The sequence below is a fragment of the Perna viridis genome, chromosome 13 (genome assembly GCF_037379345.1).
Source record: "Perna viridis isolate PV_CMFRI_1.1 ecotype Kerala chromosome 13, ASM3737934v1, whole genome shotgun sequence".
Classification (NCBI taxonomy): Eukaryota; Metazoa; Mollusca; class Bivalvia; order Mytilida; family Mytilidae; genus Perna; species Perna viridis.
This window is the reverse complement of record NC_142457.1, coordinates 10340473-10362697: the sequence shown is the minus strand read 5'-3', so window position 1 is coordinate 10362697 and position 22225 is coordinate 10340473. Positions and strand designations below refer to the sequence as shown.

Here is a 22225-nt window from a genome sequence, read left to right as displayed (position 1 = left end):
TATTATGGATTTTAATTATGACGTCAATGTTCCCATTTTATGATTTCTATTTAGAAGATCAACTCCATTTCAGTTTTGTTTATGTTTAACTTCATGAATGCATTTTCAAAGTACAGTAACTGAATTATTACGAGAATATGTGTGGTGAATATTTCAAAGAGACAACACCCCCACCTGGATGAAAATGTTAGCCCAAGACCACCCACTGGCCATAGTCTTTAATGAAAGACGAGGAAACCCTCACACCACAGGGCAGACTGCAGCTTGCCCAAACATCAGATACACCGGCACAGCGAAAGATTTGCCCCTATATACTCAAGTATCATAAAATTAAACTAAAGGTGAAAGCGAAAGTAGACATACAAAAACCAGAAATTCTGGACCACGAACAGGGCAAAAATGCGGCAGGGTTAAATTACTTTGGCGTGATCACAACCCTCTTTTAAAATTTGACCACTGTGGAAAAAAATACACAATTAAATACACTTAAAAATCACTTCCTTGTTACAACACAAATAAAGAAACTGAATATAAATTGCACAAATGTACATACTAAGGAGTACAAAAAAAAACAGTAGAAATCCAGCTTTTTTAAATCTCATTGATTTTGCCAACGATGATAATCGTAAGTTGGACAGATCCGATATGCGTTTAGAACGCGTTTCACTCCCTGGCACATTAAACCCCGTAAATTACCAATTACCGTTAGAATAAACACAAGCACCATATAGATTTATGACAGGTATAGGTGATTAATAAACAAGAGTAATTGGAAAATACAGTGCCGATTTGCAATGCAATTAGAGATTTGTCTTGGCTACAGGAGCTTAAATTAAGTAGGTTATTGAAGTCCACGGTATCACAAAGTATATAACTTAGTTCTTTCTTCGACCATCCTTTCTTATCCCATTTTGCCGCCATATGAATGAAGAGAAAAACACAGAAAGAGACACAATCAAAACAAGAAATAAAAACCTTTACAGACACACACTCACAAAAACCAACATCCCTTTTTTAAGATTAACTCAGTCAATAACTTTTCGAATGCTCGGTCCGGTACAATACAAAAAGTCATATTGGCTTGTTTTGCATCTTTTTCTTGTTTCCGGTTCAACAATTCCACACGGACTGAATTGTCATAGGGACTGGTCATACGAACCAGATGTATGGATTGTTTTGATTATTTTATAACAATGGTAAGATTTGGCTGATTTTTTATAGGTCCCATATTCATTCTCGGTCAGCTGTATTAGCATTCGACCCTAGAAGCCTCGGTACACATACAGCCAATATGGTCAACAGTTAATAACCACTATAAGACCCAAAAAATTCTAGCTTTAAAATATAATTAATCTCAAATGAAAACAAATGAAACACAAAATACCAATAACATAAATATTGCAAATTTAGAATTTGCGAAACAAAACATGTAAACAATATCTATTGAATTTAATGCATCGCATTTTTCGTCTTAAACAATTACAATTAACCAATTTGAGCTATATATGTTGATTGTTTTTTCTAATTAAACTTTTTGTGCATTTTGCACTGTTCTATACTAACAATTTCATTTAGTCGAATAGATCTTGAATATTTATAGTTAAATTAAATAACAAATATTCTAAAAACAGATATTGGATTTTTTTGGTGCAAAAAAACCTGTATTCAACATTTATATCTTCGGAATTTTAATGGACAAAAATAAACGACTGCAAATTTTGGTTTTTCCCTCTAAATAAAAACCAGGTTATATTATTAGAACACACCATTCGTTTATTTACAAAGAACTTTGAACACATTAATTTGGAAACACCTAAGTACTCTCAATTGTGGGTGTTCTCTTGAAGTAAAAACAGTTAATATAATTAGAAAACACGAATCATTTACATTACGTTGGGAAAAAATCAGAGCGTTGGTAATGAATTGAATAAACACGTATGAACTAGATAATTCAGATAAAGAATATCCCCACACCAATATTTTAATAACACCTAGATGAACTTTCCCGTACTACCATACATCGTGTACTAAGTTACAGCCCTAGATTAATCCTACAAGGAGGAATGAATCAGTCAGCGAAAGCTATATTTTATATAGCCTAGCTGCCCGAGTAGTCTAGGGTGCTGGACTTTGTGCAGGCGGTGTTGCCATAGATGTCACAGCGGTACGAGTTCGAGTTCCGCGGAGGGAGTCACCAAAGATTTGACAGGTCTAACATCGTTGGAAAATTTTCAGGCCCTTCTATAAGTTTATGTTATCTCTCTCTCTTTCTCTCTCTCTCTCTCTATATATATATATATATATATATATATATATATATATATATATATATATGCAAACGTCTCTGAATGTGACGACTCTATTCGCTACACTGTTCCATCGGATCAAATTGATACATGGAAAGATATGTAAACGTATAGAAAGGTCCGAAAAATTCCCAACGATGTTAGAACTGTCAAATTTGCGATGCAAATCTTTGGTTGTTCCCTCCGTGTCACTCGAACTCGTACCGCTGTGACATCTATGGCAGCACCGCCTGAACAAAGTCCAGCGCCCTAGACCACTGGGCCAGCTAGGCTATATTTAAATATAGCTTTCGCTGGCCGGGTCATTCCTCCTCGTAGGATTAATCTAGGGCTGTAACTTAGTACACACGACGTATGGTAGTTCGGGACAGTTCTTTTAGATGTTATTATGTAGGATATAACGTATAAGTTGTGATATGAACACTCTATACGCAGGTGCTGAAGGGATGTTGACAAAGATGAAAGGAAAGTTGACAATTCTGAGTGAAATGTCATCATGTGTGTATTTAGTAGCTTTTTTTTTTCGGTAATGGATTTGGCTTCCTCTTTCGATTGTTTTGGTTATGAGTACTTCTTCTATACAGCTAATATTTTGATTATGATCTTCCTAAATATTTGATTTTAACGCTGCTGATGAGAGGTTACTCCTTGAAGCACGTGTACAGCATATCGAAATTTACAATATATAAAACTGGTATTTTTGTATTTAAAATCTGAAATTTGCCCATTTTTCGAAATTCTGCTTGAACTTTATGTTTTATACCGTAAAACTATACGTTCATATCAAAACCTATGTATTTAACTGAATTCGATATATTTTTATCGAAGTTTAAGTGTAAAAGAATTAAATGGTACAAAATGTAATTTTCATTGTAACATCCTTTCTTTTTGTTTTGGGATAGGGTCAGGTCAGCCATAAGTCATTAATAAATGAATAAAAATGTTTGGGCCCCCATAACGTAGAAGCGCTGACGGATAGTTAAGGACTATGAACCTGTAATCTTTGTGATATTGTTATTTAAAGGGAAGACAACAGTTTATATAAAAAATAAAAGTCAGTCAGAAAATAGTGATCTAGTAAAAGAGTTCACAAAAATATTCATATAAATAAAATATAATGTCATAGTAATTAATAAGACCTCTTTTACACTCTCCGTGTCGTCACTTATTCATGATGTCATTACGAGTTTTACCAAAAAAGACAACAATTATCCACGTTTCCTTATTCCAAGGATGGGGACCCGAGTTTTGAGAGCTAACCTAGGCGGAAGATTAGATATTAAACAAAAAACTTCATTGTTTAAATTGTTACAAAATATGCGAAACATTCTCCAATAGTTAAACAATCTGTTAAAACACTAACTTAGGAACCTGCGGTCCTTTTCACAAAAATTCGTAAGAGTAAAATTAATCGTAAGTTATGACGTCACAATACTTTTATTTACTATGACGTCATAACTTACGACTAATTTTACTCTTACGATTTTTTATGAAAAGGACCACAGGTGTCAGTTTCACAAAAAGTCGTAAGTGTAAAATTGATCGTAAGTAATGACGTCATAAACTAAAACAGCATTGTGACGTAATGATTTACGATCAATTTCACACTTACGACTTTTTGTAAAAGCGAAGCCAGACCTACAAGCAAAGGGTATGTTTGGATTGTTAGTTTCTCACTGAAAAGGCATGTTGTGAGCGGTGTCATTGATTGGATATTTATGAACAAAGTGATATTCTGTGTGTTCCATGATACGACATGAAGATTATATCTAATTTTAAAGAGAAATACGAGAAAGGCGTCCGAAAGCGTAGTTTTTCGTTCAGACACAAAGTCGATGACGGTACTCTCTCATTGAACTTGTACTAAAACACCATTCCACCAACATGTTATCCAATCGTGTTCTTTGCTTCTAATGATAATACAATCCTAACTGGGGGAGGGTAATACAATGAGGATGACAACAAAATTACCGAACACTAATCCAATTCATAATCAAGTATAGTCCAAAATAAATCTTGCAAAATAGATATCACACCTCCAAAGCAGACGCTACCGCAATGGTCCTGACACTTTGTGCAGGCGCGTCAAACGGGATGGTGGGTTGAATCTAGGTTTTACAGCGCTAAACCTCCGCATAAACTGTTGGCGTCCGAGTTGCTCATTTGCTTCTGTTCTTTGTATGTATGATTTTAGTTACTTTATTTTCTTTGTCGTGTACGTCTGTTTTCCATGTCTGGTCTTTGTCCCTGGATTACATTCTTTTGATTTCCGCTGGAATTTCGGTTGCCTTGATTACTCATAAAGAACTCTTAACTCTCTCGAAACTTCAAACTGCGGATGTGTATATAAAACGATGAAGACTAAAAGGATATACTTTATTTTTTTCACAATCATATTCGAAAATATAACTAATGTAATTATACAATTAAAAAACATTAGATAAAAATATTCAGTGTAAATTTTATGACAAAAGAAGAAAACCAGCTTAACAATTTTTTTTTAATTTCGGCGATTTTATTTTGATACAATATATATTGTAAACATATGTTTGATATGTTTCTGCTTCTATGTATACTGTTTAATTTCTTTTCGGTTAGCTATGGTATGATATTTTAATTCAGTACAATATATTGCATCAAATTGAAAAGAAGTATCGTTTAAGGAATCTTGAATAAACACAAGAAGGTGTGCTAACCGATCACTATTCAATAAAAATCGATTGATTTACTCATCATAATCGATTGAATTTATGTCTTTTAAATATGGTAATATAAATAAAATGTTCTTACATATTGCATGAAGAAAATCTACAAAAAATGAATATAAAAAATACAAAATCACAAGCAAGGAAAGAAAGAGCAACTCACCGACAGACACAAGCTAATATGCATAACATACAATTATTGACCAACACCCAAAAAACATTACAATATCTCAAAAACGGACCAATTGATATGAATTCAAACCGGGCATCTATGCAGGGCAAATACGAAAAAAGGAGGCCAATATGGATCAAACCAGGATCAATACTGCATCAAAAAAACCTTCCGGTCGTTTGACACCGCCATTTTGAGTTGCCTCGGGACCAATACGACCGCCTCGAACAATAGGCCTATTGGACGAAAAATGCGATGCATTAAATTCAATAGATTTTGTTTACATGTTTTGTTTCGCAAATTCTAAATTTGCAATATTTATGTTATTGGTATTTTGTGTTTCATTTGTTTTCATTTGAGATTAATTATATTTTAAAGCTAGAATTTTTTGGTCTTATAGTGGTTATTAACTGTTGACCATATTGGCTGTATGTGTACCGAGGCTTCTAGGGTCGAATGCTAATACAGCTGACCGAGAATGAATATGGGACCTATACAAAATCAGCCAAATCTTACCATTTTTATAAAATAATCCAAACAATCCGTACATCTGGTTCGTATGACCAGTCCCTATGACAATTCAGTCCGTGTGGAATTGTTGAACCGGAAACAAGAAAAAGATGCAAAACAAGCCAATATGACTTTCTGTATTGTACCGGACCGAGCATTCGAAAAGTTATTGACTGAGTAAATCTTAAAAAAGGGATGTTGGTTTTTGTGAGTGTGTGTCTGTAAAGGTTTTTTTTTTTTCTTGTTTTGATTGTGTCTCTTTCTGTGTTTTTCTCTTCATTCATATGGCAGCAAAATGGGATAAGAAAGGATGGTCGAAGAAAGAACTAAGTTATATACTTTGTGATACCGTGGACTTCAATAACCTACTTAATTTAAGCTCCTGTAGCCAAGACAAATTTCTAATTGCATTGCAAATCGGCACTGTATTTTTCAATTACTCTTGTTTATTAATCACCTATACCTGTCATAAATCTATATGGTGCGTGTGTTTATTCTAACGGTAATTGGTAATTTACGGGGTTTAATGTGCCAGGGAGTGAAACGCGTTGTAAACGCATATCGGATCTGTCCAATTTACGATTATCATCGTTGGCAAAATCAATGAGATTTTTTTTTTTTTTATGAACAAAATTTGAAAAACTTTTCACTTAATAAAATATAGAAAGTATCAAGAATTTAATTCATCATTTGCAGAGGGTATTAAGGTAGACAGTCCAATCGATTTTCAGAATACTTATTTATACATTTGCCACAAAATCTCATGGGAAGAATTGGCATTGATTTAACATACGATGGTGACATAACTTTTTTGTAGCTTTAAACTGGTCTAGAGCTGGCATGTTAGTTAAATGCCAGTACTCCTTAGTTTGTACATTTGTGTAATTTATATTCAGTTTCTTTATTTGTGTTGTAACAAGGAAGTGATGTTTAAGTGTATTTAATTGTGTTTTTTTTCCACAGTGGTCAAATTTTAAAAGAGGATTGTGATCATGCCAAAGTAATTTAACCCTGCCGCATTTTTGCCCTGTTCGTGGTCCAGAATTTCTGGGTTTTGTATGTCTACTTTCGTTTTCACCTTTAGTTTAATTTTATGATACTTGAGTATATAGGGGCAAATCTTTCGCTGTGCCGGTGTATCTGATGTTTGGGCAAGCTGCAGTCTGCCCTGTGGTGTGAGGGTTTCCTCGTCTTTCATTAAAGACTATGGCCAGTGGGTGGTCTTGGGCTAACATTTTCATCCAGATGGGGGTGTTGTCTCTTTGAAATATTCACCACACATATTCTCGTAATAATTCAGTTATTGTACTTTGAAAACACATTCATGAAGTTAAACATAAACAAAACTGAAATGGAGTTGCTCTTCTAAATAGAAATCATAAAATGGGAACATTGACGTCATAATTAAAATCCATAATACACAGATGTTCATGTTTATTCTAAAACAGATTAAAATTTAAGAAAACATTTTTCCCTTTAAAGACCTTCGTAGATATTTCTGCATAACATTATAATATATTTATCGTTGAAAATGAAAACACGAAAAATCAGTTGGCATTACCATATACCTTATTTGTAGATTCTTTTTTTTCACTTAATATCATGTTCATGGTAATTTTAATCAATTAGTCAAAACAAAGTAGGAGTAGTAATGAATTCTTTTAATATAACTTCGGGGGCGGATGCAGACACTTTGAAAAGGAAGTGTGCCAGTCGGGGTTCCTCGAAAAAAGGGAGTGCTAGAACATTATTTACCAATTTTGTCAATTTTATCATGAACCCCCTGCACCCGCCACTGAACTTCTGCGTCTTTTCTTTTTGAAAATGACTTATTCTGTTTTTTTCTTTGACATTTTAGGATGTTATGAAAAAACATTAGGTCAAAAATGTTAGAAGACTTTATTTTAAATAATTTCAAAATCATTCAAAAGTTTCCATAGTGTACTTTTAAAAAAAATCCTTTAAGTATTTTCTAAAACTTAAATAAACGTGATCATGTCTTAAATAAAAAAAATGCAAATCAAAAGTATATTTATTTCTTGTCGCGTGCAAGATTTAAAGTAAAGTAGTGCATACTTAATAGTCATAATTATATTTAATTTTATTTATGTCCACTGGGTAGTGATATGCTGGTTTAAATCATAATACTTCCTATAGAATTTATCTTGTATACAAACGACCCTTACATACATAGATAATCAACAAGCATTCAAGCAAACATTTGTAAACAGCAACTTTCAATCAAGCAATTATTCTATAACCTTGTAAACCTTATAAATAATTTCCTTGAAAATAAGATTTAAGTACTTCTCTGTCTAAGGATCTGGCAAAATTTTACAATCTGAAGCCAGATTTTGTGTTTGTTCACATGTATATCACATAATAACGTGTACCAGATGAATTTACATTTAAGAATTAAAAACTTACAGATAAATAAAGAATGCGTAGAAACAATTTTTGAAAATTAAACGTATTCGATACACAAAAAAAAACAAAATATCACAGATTACAAGAAGATCCTGTAAATGCGTAGGACGGAATGTTTCAGTCACACGAAAGTCACGTTACTTAGTTGCTTAGAGTCAATTGTTCATTCTTTTTCCTCTTCATTTTTTAACTCCTCTGAAAAATAAAAAAGCAAATCATCTTAATCATTGAAGATCACTACATTTTACAGTTTAAACGTAAATTGGACGTTTAAATATGTGTTCAAATGCAAATTTCCCTAAAATGTAAATTGAAGTACAAACGGTTTTGTTATAAACATGACCTAAAATTTATCAAACAATTATTTTATTATTAAAGTCAAAAAGAAAATCAATTGACACAATAACACAATGAATCTGTTTCAATAAATAGTACATTCTTATTTTAATTATGAATCAATGTTACAGAAAGGCATCAGTTTATCTTTTATAACAAGTATCACAATGTTGTAAACTACTGAATTAAAACCTAAAACATTGTATACAGGTTTTACAGTACAACAATGAAACCGTGAATATACGTTAATAGAATGTGCAAAATTGTTTACAGCTTCACGCAAAGGTATATAACCAGAAATAAAGAAATGAAAAGAATTTATCGTCCGTGCGAGACCCGACAGGGTAGTCAAGGACGTTAAAAACTCCCTTAGTAGGAAAAGAATGAAAAGAATAACAACCGAGTATAACAGGAATTTGCTTTTGCATTAGGTCTATGAACAAACTTTAGAAATCATTATTTTTGTCAAACTGTCACTTATATAAAATACAAAAATAGCAGTGTTTTGTGTGCTTCTCTTCCCCATGCTAGATGACAAAATGTGAAGTTTAATGGACTTCATTGTTAACATCATTTAAATTAAGGAGACCCAAATACTTTATATTCCAGATAGTTATGGGCTTTTAATACAAATGTCAGGACGCAAAGGAACAATCCTGATTTTAATTTGGATGTCGATCACGAAACAAGTAAAAAAATGACCAAAAACTGATTTAAGAAATTTGGCTGCCTATACCATGGCGTTTTGTAATTTAAAACCTTTCAACAAAGAACAAAAACTCTGATTCATTCTCATATAATGTGCTATAAACTTGTTCGAACAGTATCATTAGCCAATAAAATGCATGATACCATAAACCGTGTATGTGTGATAAAAGTCCACCAAACCACCCAAAATGTCAGACCTGATAACACGGATCCTCTAGGAGTACTCTTAGTACCAGGAGACATATTATCTTTTGTTGTTGATTTTGAGTCTAAATTATCTTTCGGTCGTTCTGTAATGAACAATAGACAACTCCTTATTTGGGGGAATGTCATACAATGATCGGTAAATATGAACCTGAGTGGGAGAATTTCATATAATGATTAGTTAATAATAAATAATTGGGAGAATTTACTAAAATGACAAGCAAAACAATTTTTAAAAGTAAGATTATGAAGGGCAATCCCGTTGTGAGACTTTGATGGTCTCCTTAAATAACTATAGAGTTCTTAACTTCTGAGACTCCACATTCCAGCTGTTTTTTTGTATACTGATGGAGAATGAGGCCAAATTTAAATTTTGCAACACATTTCAAGAGATTCACCTCCAATATTTATAACTATCCAAGTTTCAAAAAAAGAGAGAGAAACAATAATTGCACATGAATAATGAAACAAACATATCCTAACGTCTGTTAGTTACTTGTAGATGTGTTTGTTGTTTCTTCAGCTACTCAATAATTGTAAACCATATACTTTGCATAAATGGATTAAACACCTTCCAGATGCCTCAGGGAAAACTGTACTGGGCATCTTTCAAACTCAATAATCAATTCAACAATGTGTACGTAACACAACTTAAGGCATACGGCGCTAATTATACAAATTCCTAGGAAAGAGATGATTATACCCACATTTTGCAAATGGGAAAAAATCTAATCTCCAAAGAAATGTTCTTGTACATATGTAATAATCACAATTGTAAAAAAATAAAACCCAAAAAACAAACAAACTAAAAAAAACATTCAAAAGGTCCGTGCATAAATAAAAGATCTGAAAATAAGATAGACATTAGTAATCAAGCTAGACCTTTAAATATATGTTAATAAAACAGAAGCAGAATTAATACTAAACAGCATGCATTCAGGAGAGTGCTAAAAATATCTCAACTTCAAGTAGAAACATCAATTTTTTCAAAGTATCTTGATAGTACTTCAGCTTAATCCTAATTAAAAATGGTGTTTACCGTGAACTTAAATGTTGTGTTATTCCTTTTATTATAATGTGTTTGTTTTATATCAATTGTACGTGCAAAGAAAATATTGTCAGTTTTTTTTATTTATTTTTCTTCCTAAGAGTTGGTCTTAAATTGAATTGAACTTTACATTTTTAGGGGAAGAATCAAGAGTACTAATTACTGAAATATCTTCAAGCAACACAAAAATAGACATATATTAAGTAAAATATATATAAGCTACAAAAAAGATATCTTTGCAAATATAGAAAAAAGCAGGGAAAAAATCAGGTGAGATGTCAGTGCATGCATACTGAAGGGAGTCCTTTGAACCTTTCTTGTCATCCTGAGCTTCTGGGGATGGGGTGCGGTGACCCTTTTTAGCACCTTTTGGTGACGGAGTTCTATGGCCTTTTTTGTCACCTTTCGGTGATGGTGTCCTATGACGTCCTTTTGGAGATGGTGTCTTTCGGTGTCCTTTTACCCCTTTAGGCGAAGGAGTCCTTTTGCGACCCCTGGGGGAGGGTGTTCTTGATTTTGTTTTCCCTTTAGGTGTTGGGGTTCCACCTAAAAGAACATCTGTAGTTGACAAATATTTTTTGTGGAAAAAGGAACATTTTTCTACAAATAGTTTAAACAAGTAAAACTGCAAAGTGAAATCAAAATTTAATTTATTAACAAGATCAGTCAAATCCTGCAGACCAATCAAATCAGTTAGTTTTATTCACTACACCATACAACAGGTCTAGCAAGTTAAACAATAACAAGGCACACAATTTATAGAGTGAACATATGTTTTTGTCACTTAAGATCAATGAATGGGAAAATAGAATTTGTATAAAAAAAATAATTTGCTTCACATTCAGTATTATCTTCTTTAATATCGGAGTATTAAATCCCTCCATTTGGCAAAAAGTTCTTTTTGACACCAATGAAAAAGTAGTACCCAAATTTGTCTCCCCTTACGTGTTTGATATGAAACTATATTGTCTAAAAAAGTCTTAAACAAACTCACTGACACTTGACAGACCCGTTACATGTGTAATTTAGTTCAATATACCAAACGTCATGTTATGATTGTTCTATACTAAAAAGAAAATTAACAAAATAACACAATTATTAATCAATCAGGTTAATGACAATATCTATACGGTAAATAAATCTAAAACTGTTAAGTTTGCATCAACACCAAAAACTCCACCTCACGTTAGAGGAAAACCCACAAAAACAATATTTTAACCTTTTTTGGAAGCGGCAGATTCCACTCTTTTGATACCTCCAGCAGACCCTGTGTAGGACCCCGATTCCTCGTGAAAAGAAACAGATGGTTGTTTTCCAGGTGAACCCCTCCCATCTTTGGCAGGGGATGCAGGAGTTCTTCTCTCTGGGCTTTTAATGGGAGATTTAACAGGGGATCGCCCTCTAGACCCAACAGGGGTAGCTGGAGGTTTTCCAGGGGACCTTAATCTGCCAGATCCTCGTGGAGTTTTAATGCTAGCATCAGGACTTCGCTGCCTCTGACCTAGTCGCTTATTAAGTCCATCAAGAGCTGAAACACATACATACATATCAAAGCTGTAACATCAAATTTAAACCTTGAGTCTAAATATACGCTGCTAAATTTTTAACGGATTATTTTTCTCGTCTAATTTTGCACATTGTTTAAAATTAAAATTCAAGTTTCCTCAAATCATGAGTTTTTCCCTAAATCTTTAATTTCAAATGATTTGATCTGTCAAAATGTTAACAGGGGAAAGACATAAGGAAAATCTCGATTTGAGGAGCTTTTTTTCTGAAACCAGGCACTGTTTTGTAAGTGTGTCCCTCTTCGTTTAGGACAAACAGGTAGAGTTACATCTAAAGCCAGTAAAAATTGATTTTTAAATCACAACCGATTTCTACTCTAGATACATTTAATCTAATATACCAGTGTGCAAAAGCAACGACTTGTGTCTGCATTGGCTGAAGAAAAAACGTTAGTTCAATTGACTCAAAAAAGAAAATAATTACATGTCTGGTTTTTAAAGTCTGGAAAAAATAATGAGCAACCACGTGATTTTAAAAATGGAGATGAGATCAAGTTGCCAATAAGCTGCGTCCTTGTTTTTATTTTAATTTGTCTATTGTTTGTAAGTTTGTCTATAAAAAGAACCTGTCGCTAGCTCATATTATATTGTACCATGAATTTCCATATTTTCACGTCTTGTTTAGATTTAATAAAAGAAAACAATAAACCAAAAGTTCTTTTCTTTTACAACCTTCCATTTTAAGTGATCTGGTTGGTTGGAATTTCAGTTTTGGTAGACTTTGAAATAAAATCTCTTTTTTAATTTAATTTATTTTTTTTTTTTTTTTACAAATCCAGGCCTTGATCCAATCACCGTATAAAAAACAAATGGTGCTCTTTTTATTCAACCAATCAAAATCTGAATATGATAAAATAAAAGAAGAAACATTAATGTAGCTTCTTTTTTCTTCTTTCTGAAAAAAATATAAATGTAAAACTTTTGTACTTTATTAAAAATGTTGAAACTGCATAAAGTAAATTCATGAGAGGTTTTATTTAAAGGTTTCTGGTCTTGACGTTTAGAAGGGCACAATAAGTTGACTTTTATAAATAACAGATGCACAAAAACTACTTTATGAGAAAAAAAAATAAATATTACAAACTATAATTTTTTTATGAACTTGAAAATTAAAATTTAATTTTACATCAAACTTGAATTTTCATATTGAATTTTTCAGAAAATTTGAAAAACAGTCATTTTTCAAAATAAAAATTACACAAATGTTTGCACTTTCATACCTTCTATTTCGTTAAATGTTTTAGAACTGCCCAAACTATTTATAATTGTTAATCTGTTTTGTTCTTCTTTATTATATATTTTTGTGGGTTTTTTTCCAACTAGTTACTGCATTTTGTCAATTTATTTTTGTATCAGCTTTGCATTGCTTTATTTTAGTTCCTTGGCTTACGATATTTGAATAATTTTACTTCAATTATCATTTTCAATTTAATTCAGAACATTTATATAGACAAATACCAGGAATTGAGGTTAAGAGTCTGTTATTTAGAGTAAAATGCTGTGAAAGTACATGTACCTATAGTTGTGGATGATAATTATCACGTTTTTTTTTTGAAATTTCATAATTAGTTGATTACAGAAATTAAAGCATCGTAGAAAAATGTGGTTTCACAAAACCACGAAAAACACAAACTTTGGTACTCTAATTAAACGTGGTTCTTCTACAGCATTCATTAATGGTTTTTAGTTTACAGTAGGTAAAAGATCTGCAGAATTAATATAATAAGGGCAAAATCATAGAAGAATTCTGTGACAGTTAATTAATATCAGGATCAATTTCATAAAACATCACAAATTGAGCATTTCATAAAAATAATTTTTTTATCTACATTATTTTTGTAAGCTGCAAAGAATGTATTAACTAGTATTTAAATATGGTCTCAATTTGATGTTATTTATGAAAATCAGTCCAGTCCACAAATGGATCATGCAAAGTGGATCTACATGAACATTCAACTGAAACATGTGAAAACAGCTAAAATGCATTTAACACGTAAAAAACAATAAGTAAATCATTATAAATATCAACAAATTAAAAATATTAAAATTAATAGTTACTGCTTACAGTGTTGTAGTAAGCCTGAAGCACATACATTTCAAAAAAGAAAACGATTGCATACTCATGCATCTTCCCACCCCACCATCCCCCCAAAAAATAGCTGTACTTGATAATTATTGTTATGTTTTGTTAACAGCATTTTAGCTATATGAACATATAGCATTTATTTTTGCTTCAAACCATCTGCATGATCCTTAGATGGACTCATACATTAAGTATATCTATACAAATTACTATGACTTTTTTAAACCAACACTATGGAAATAATAACATCTTTTTCAACAATTTGGTAATCTAAAGTTTATTTCTTGATTTTCAGGTCACATTCAATGAGATTTCATACCCTTTTGTTCCTCCAGTAAAAAAATAATGAGATTGCTCTTTAAAAAGCCACAAAAACTATGTAGAAGGGACTATTTTGTTTCATATTAAAATGGAGAAAAACAAGCCATGTGTGAGCTAAGGCTCACTTGTGACACCCTGGCTTCTCTGGCAAACAGGAAAGTGATATCATACCAATATAAAAAGCCATTCCAAAAAACAGTATAACCATATGAAGCTTTGTATAAAATATCAACAGATTCAGATTTAAAGAAGCTGAAAAATCTGGTACGAAAATTTCCATTTTGTAGCAATTAAAAAATTACTAAATGGATCAGTTAACAGAAAGCAAATGAGGGAGGTACCTGAAAGGAAGATCCATAGTACAAGTCATCAAGTAAATATCGAAGCACTTTCTCCAATAGAAGCTGAGAAACTCCCATCATGCAGCACAAATAAATAACAAAGTCAATCTAAAACAATAGGTAAGATGAGTGAGAACCTGGAAAAGGGGAGCCACGGTATAAATTGTCATGCCAAAGATATATACCAAATATTGATCACAAGCTGAGAAATCTGTTACAGAAAAAAATGTGTAATAAAATGACAGAATGTGAGAATAACTGGTAAAACAGGTAACCTCCTTCCTACATTGCAGGGATATAAAAATAGTAATTAGGTACCCTCAAAAGAGAGACTGGATGACCTGAGAACCAAAAAATCATTTTAGCTTGGTTATATAAGTTACTATTTTAATTTAAATGTCTGAGCACCTGTAATATTTGAATGTTTCTGCAACTAAAGAATGAAGAATAATTATTGTTAAAAAATCCTCTAAGTATGGTCATTATTTTCCGAAGCAGTTAATTTCAAAAAGCCATACAGACAGTTAAAGAGGTACAATGGCTACACAGAGGTACCACATATTTTACCTTCTTCCTCAAAGTTCTCCTCATAGTTGTTACCTCTATTAATCTCTAATGGGTAAATATCATAATTTTATTATAATCTTACACTATTTCTGTATCTGACCATTACACAGTACACTTACCCTTATCAAACACATTTTTTTATACTTTTTGTTTACCAGTACTGTTTAAATGTGATAGAAGTAGTATTTCACACTGTTAACCAAGGATAAATAGACTGGAGAAATGTGATAATCAACAAGTCATATTGTGAGACACTGTTTCTTAAACTTTCAAAATGCAAATAATCTATTATAACAATATGGTCAATGTATTTCTGAAAACTTATTTCAACTTAAGTTACATCTAATTAATGTTTTTTTTTTTTTTGTAGTTAAGCCATAAAAATTAAGCTTCCATATAATTATATGACTCATTTAATTTCTTATAACTGTCTTATACTACTATGACATTCATATAAATAGATTAAGTATGCATTCCTTTGCAATGTCAGATGGATAAATAAAATACATAAATCCATTTAGAACTACATAAAGATATTCATACCATGAAAAGTATTTTAAAACAGATTATATTACTTAAGTACCATTCTGTGTAAGAATCAGGCAATGAGTGGCACATCATTTTTCTCAATTTGGTCTTTTTTGCCTCAATTATATTCAAATACATCTTGAAAACAACTGAAAAGCTATTTAAATTTATCCCTGCTTATATATTGAAAAAGTTTGGGAATATTTTCCCCCCAATTCTCCCATTGCGCATTTCTACTAAGTTTGAACTATTATTAAGGAAAACTTTACAAATACTTTGACAGCATTCTGGGGGTCATGAGGTATAAATATTTGGATAATACAATAAAATCTCTGTGTATTTTTACTTCATGTGCCACACCTTATACACATTTTGCCTGATTCTTAGACAGAGAAGTACTTAAGTAATAAAGAAGTTATTGAACAATTTCTAACATTTCAATATGGCTTTTAAAATTAACATTTTTCTGGATAAGATAATGGTATGGTGATGGTAAAAGCATTAAACATGCTACCATATACATATAGCCTGTAAGTAATAAAACCACCTCACCTTTAAACCAGGATTTTCTTATAGCTAATAATTCTTCATCACAAGAACAACTTTATTATTGCTAATTTTTCTGAAGACAAATATAGACATCTTCCTGATGATGGAAAAATTAAATTCTATTACTCTGTCCACCTAACAACTTGACCCTTTGAATTATAACCTATAGACAACCTTATGCCTGCAAGATGATGTAACCAAAAAACACACAATGTTTAGCCATATAAATCCACAAACTAACCTGCAGACCCTTGTCGACTATCTATTTTGACAGAACCAGCTGTTCCTGGTCTTTGTTTATCACTACGTTCATCTTCCTCTTCGTCTCCTTCACCTCGTACAATCTTGGCATTGACCTCCTCAAGAGCCTTCTTGATTGCTTGTTCTGCTATATTGTCTTGTAAGTCTTTAGCTATTTGTAGAGATTCTTCGAAAGAGGAGGCCGCTGCTTGTAATTCACCATTCTTAACTGTTAAAATAAATTGGCCATAAGCTACCAAGTATATTTCAGGGAGCATTAAGTTTTTTTTATTTATTAAAATAATATGCTCATGGTCTACAAACCTCACTACATCTACTGATTCCATTTTGAAATAAGTTTACCAAGTTCTGAAAAACAGGCTTTCAAGATGAAGCTACTGCTGTTGAGGAGAGATCATTAAGGATTGTTTTAATTTTTTGACCAAGTTATGCAACTCAACAAACTTTAGGGCAAGTGTAAACTGCCCCAAAGTTAGTTATGCAAGCATAACTTGGTCAACATGAGGAATAAACAATCAAATTGAAATATCTGAAAATGGAACATAAAATATCCAAATTACATGTTACTATCTTCAAATAAAAATAATTGCATAGACAAAAATGTACTTCACAATAAAACAGCATACAGATGAGGCTTAGAACAACTGGAAAAAAGTGATTCTCTGCTAAACACTTTCATTTATTCATGCCAATTTTTATACTGATGTTTTTGTCAAGTCAGCAATACAGCAATCCATTTCACAAAACCTCTTTATGTAAAGCTGGGATGTCACAATGTTTATTTTATGATTTCATCAATTACAATAATTTTTTAACTCAAAAATGTGTGTGAATCAACCACAGCCTTAGAGTAAAAAACAAGAGAACAAATTCGATGTAAGGTCGCAACATCAATGACATTTCAAAACAATGTGAAATATTGCAAAAAAAATATTTATAGTCACTAACCTTCCATCTCATGTCAATACACAGTCATTGCATTAAGCCTTCCTTCAGAACAGTTGCAGTATAAATGCAAATATTACCATAAAGCAGGTAATTTTTACAGGATGCTTACTTTGACCTTTTTAACAAACCAAAATAAATCCCACAAAATATTAACTCTAGGCTTCAGTATTAGCGCAACACTTTTTGCCTCAAAATTACAAATTTTATGCCCCCCCCCCCCCAAAAAAAATATTATTAATCTGCCATACGATATATGTTTCATTCTACCTTCTGACTGAGCTACTAAAACAGAGGCATGTAATTTCCACGTGTCATCCTCAGCTTCTTTAGCTGCCTCTAAAGCTTTTCTACCATTATCTTTAGCATCTACAAATTGCTGTAATTCTAAATGACATCGACCAATCTCATGGAACAACCAAGCACTTTCTAATGGTGATTTGCTCATTGGTATCTTCTCGCTCCAACTGTAATACCAAAAAGATAACCATCATAGATTTTTTAAAATACCATACTTGAGAAACTGTGGATGCTGGACATAATGGTACTGTATTGCATCATCATATAAGCAGTATATTAAATTTCTAGGTTATTCTTAATATATCAAAATATGAAGGTAAAAGCAAAAAGACCAAGATTAGAAGGAAATATGACATTCATAATCAAGGGAAAAATGCTACAAAAATGACAAAGCACCATATATGACACAAAGTAATAACTCAAAGAATAAACACAAATGATGAACCCAAACTCCACTGGAACTGAAAGTATGACATTTTTAAGACCTGAGTTCCCTGAAGGTTTTCACCAACCCAGTAGTCAGACTTGTCTGACCACAAAGTATATAATTTTGTATCTACCCTATTTATGAAATCTTGCAGTATTCCAAATTTAAAAATATGTCAAACACTGAGGGACTTCATTCCTTGCATTGCACATGGTAGAACTTCTCGATGATGGATTTGGCTTCCTCTTTCGATAGTTTTGGTTTTGAGTACTCCTCGTATACAACTAATATTTTGATTATAACCTTCCTACATATTCGATTTTAATGCTGCTGATGAGAGCTTACACCTTGAAACACATGTACAGCACATTGAATTCACAATATATAAAACAGGTATTTTTTGTATTTAAGCAACACAGCTAGTGTTTCTAAAAAAAAAAACAGTTGGCAATAACCCTACCCATGCAGGGGACACTTGCCTTACCAGTGCACCTGGTCCATGCTGCAAGATTTTAGGGGTGTCATTTACTATTGTTTCTATGTACATGCTATTTTGGTTATTTTGTGTTCTTTGTTGTGTGTATCCTTGTCTAGTCCATATCCTTAGAATTATGTAACCATTGGTAATCTTTCAAGTCCTGGTTCCCTTGATCACACTTTTATGAACCAGGTGCAGATGTAAGTTTGAACAATAGTAAAACATGCTAGACCCCTTCAGGACAGAAGCATGAAGTAATTCCCGCTAGGCAATTCTTTTAAAACAAAAGGTCGGTATACTTATTATTTTCTACATGTAAGGCATTGACCATTATCTTACCGTCATCTAAATGCGAAAAAAAAATTTTCAGCAGCAGTCAGAGTAAACAAAATTTATTTGAAAATCTACATTGCTAAATAATGGGGGAAATATTGATTCATTATTTTTTTTCTGTTCATGGTAGAGTAAAAAAAATGCTTTTCTCAACTTTTGAATGATTTTGTTTTTAAATACCTCCAGTCGCCCCCCAGTATGAAAATGACTGTTGCTTAACAACCTTGGATGTGAACAGGGAGGTCTGTGAACTTTTCTCCTCACATGTCCCCTACATGAAGTTTCCATTTCCACAACTCTCACAATATCACATGGTCACTGTTGAAATTGTCCAAAAGGTTTATTGCAGTAAACTTTGGTATAAATTCTTTCCAAATTTATTGAGAAAAGTAGATGTACAAGTGTTTACAAAATGTAATGAACAGACCTGAAGACAGACACACTACACCATGTGTTGCAGTGGGGGACAAAACAAGGCCTTCATGCCTAAAATTTGAAGAGATGAGCTTAACAAAGGAACAATTTCATATTCTTTGGAATGAAATAAACATGTATTTGGTAAGACACTGTTGAGAGATAGCCTTATCAGATTACAATTGCCCCTTATAAAAAAAACTTAATATTACAACAACAGAACTTACACTTCAATAGCTTTCTGAAAGCTTCCTTTTCTGGCATACACTCTACCCAAGTTGTCCAAGGCTCGAGATTTAGCATCTTCTAAGTCACTGAAAAATAAAATACAGTTACAGATTACAGTTATGATGAAGTTCATGCCCACCTTTATAACTATTTGGTGCGGGATCTAGCTTCTTATTTCAATACCATTGTACAACTTATCAGTACTGATTGTGAAATATGGTTTTTAGTAGTTCTTGTATACATTTTTATTTCTTAATCTTGAACTTCCTAAGTATTTGGTTCCAAGGCTGCTGATGAGAGGTCACTCCTTGAAACACATGTACAGCATACCAAATTTGCAAAATCTATATGATTGGTATTATTGTATTAAATTAAACATTTAAGAAATACTTTACAGACCCACGGATTATCACTAATTCTATTTAATCTGGTTTCCTGATCATTATTAACCCTATGATTGCAAAAATATAGACCCAGGTCCCCAGCAATGGATATGCACAATATATGAGTAAATTGCCTCTTACAAAATAAAATTATAACAAAGATGAAATTATCTAAATTAACTTGATTATTGCGCATTTGTAGCATTTGTATCGGAAGATGATATGACAAAAATATTTAAACACATTTTTTTTTAAATTTGAATATTAGAATGTATAGAGTAAATAAAATAATGTCATATTTGCTCAACCAATCAGAAGACGTCACTGTTGACCAAGGGTTATATTTGAGAGAAACTTGTGGAATGAAAATATTACCAGGGCCTCCAGGTTATAGTTCTATTATAATTTGTCCATTTATGCTCTCTTTCTAAAGTATACAATGTATTTAACAGAGCAGTGACTATCGATATTGCAGTCTTCAGTATTACTAGACCCAGGAACAAATCCCCAATTTCCCACAACCTGAGAAAGTTGAAAGTTTTATAACAATAGTGAAGTAGGGGAAATGTCCAAATGTACAGCATATAGAAATCTGCAATATATTTTGTTGGTATTTTTTTTGTAATTTAGATATCCACCTTAGTAGCAATGTACAAATGAAACAGACAAAAAGAAGGCACTGTCAAAGACAGTTTTCAACTTAAAGCACTATGTACTAAACAATATACACATGTATAAGCCACATGCAAATATAAACTATGTTGTGGAAAAATTTGAGAGCTTTATAATAAGAGGTAAGTATGGGGGTCTCACGACACAGTGACCCAAGCAGTGCATGTGCAAACAAAACAGACCAGAGGTCACTTTCTAAGACAGCTTAACATGAAGTAATTTGCAATAAACAGTGTACATTATAACATACATGTAAAAGCAGCATGAAAACTATGACAACCATTTCAAAACAGATTCTGACATGGACACTTTGACATACGGGTGTTATGTATATTTAAGAAATCATTTAAGTAACAGACATGGTATTAGCATTATTTATTAGCTTAAAACAATTTCATTTACCAAAGCATGCAGTTATTTCACATGAAGATGTATTTTACCCTTTCTTTTTATTCTTTTTTCTTCTCTTTCTTATCCTACAGATCAATTAGAAATGTTACCAAAATAGCACACAAATTTATTCTAACTGCATGCTTTGTTTAATTGCACTTAATTAAAGATTTGTTTTAAAAAAAATCATTTAAGTATAGGATTAGTTTTTGGTTTCATTTGACAAAAGTCAAACGTTCACAAAAAAAAAATTTAAATAAAATTTGAATAGTTTCTGTTGCCAACCTTACATATCTGAAGATTTTGATACTATTACATTAAAGATAAGGTCTGGGAGACACAAAATTAAATGTAAATTTTTTCCTTCAGTCAAATTTCCAAATGAACAATTAAATAAAATGACTAAACATGATATGCCTATAGCCTGTTTTTGTTCAAGTCCCTTAACTCTAAATCACAAAATGTGATAGAAAATGAATAGGAAAAGACAAATACTACGCAAAAATGTATTTTAATCTCATTAAGGAATTCTCAGTAACCAAAGAGATGTACCACCCAAATCTAAATTGGCACTGCAAAATTTACAGACACATATGATTGAATTTTTTTTAATTACTTACCAAATTCATGCTCCACTTGGCATTTATTTTTATTTACGCCCCCCTTTTCAATCTGAAATCCTGGATCTACCTCTAATACCTACAAACTTTTAATAATGATGCCAGCTGTACCTGCCATACCTAATGATAATCCCCCCCAAAATCATCATACAATGTGAGCAAGCAGGAAGACAGATGGATGGGCATCTATATACCATATTAGTATTAGTTCTGTGCTGATGTGCACATAAAATAATTTCTCCTATTCCAAGCTGGTGAGTGAAAATGCACATGACTTTTTAACCATCAGGCGGTGATTAAATATCACAATTCTCCTTAATCCTAATTTAAATTATTTTTCCACTCTCTATCGTAAAATTAAGATTTTAACATGCTTGCTAAGGCTCTCATGTTAAAAATTTAAG

General features: G+C 32.2%; 1 protein-coding gene across 15 annotated transcripts in view; it reads right to left on the bottom strand.

The window, feature by feature from the left end:
* Positions 1-7112: 7112 nt before the first annotated feature.
* Positions 7113-22225, bottom strand: part of LOC148599526 (outer dynein arm-docking complex subunit 4-like) — a 28451-nt gene continuing 13338 nt past the window's right edge. For 5 of the 15 annotated variants that reach the window (XM_088559385.1, XM_088559382.1, XM_088559387.1 and 2 more), the window contains 6 exons: positions 19756-19842; positions 17847-18043; positions 16612-16839; positions 15294-15338; positions 11636-11944; positions 7113-8315 (listed from right to left, as the gene is read on the bottom strand). In XM_088559385.1, the coding sequence (XP_088415511.1) occupies positions 8284-8315; positions 11636-11944; positions 15294-15338; positions 16612-16839; positions 17847-18043; positions 19756-19842 (898 nt within the window). In that variant the 3' untranslated portion in view covers positions 7113-8283. Of the gene's footprint in view, positions 8316-9361; positions 9455-10709; positions 10975-11635; positions 11945-15293; positions 15339-16611; positions 16840-17846; positions 18044-19755; positions 19843-22225 lie in introns of all 15 variants that reach the window. The other 10 variants (XM_088559398.1, XM_088559395.1, XM_088559390.1 and 7 more) reach the window with 9 other exon arrangements.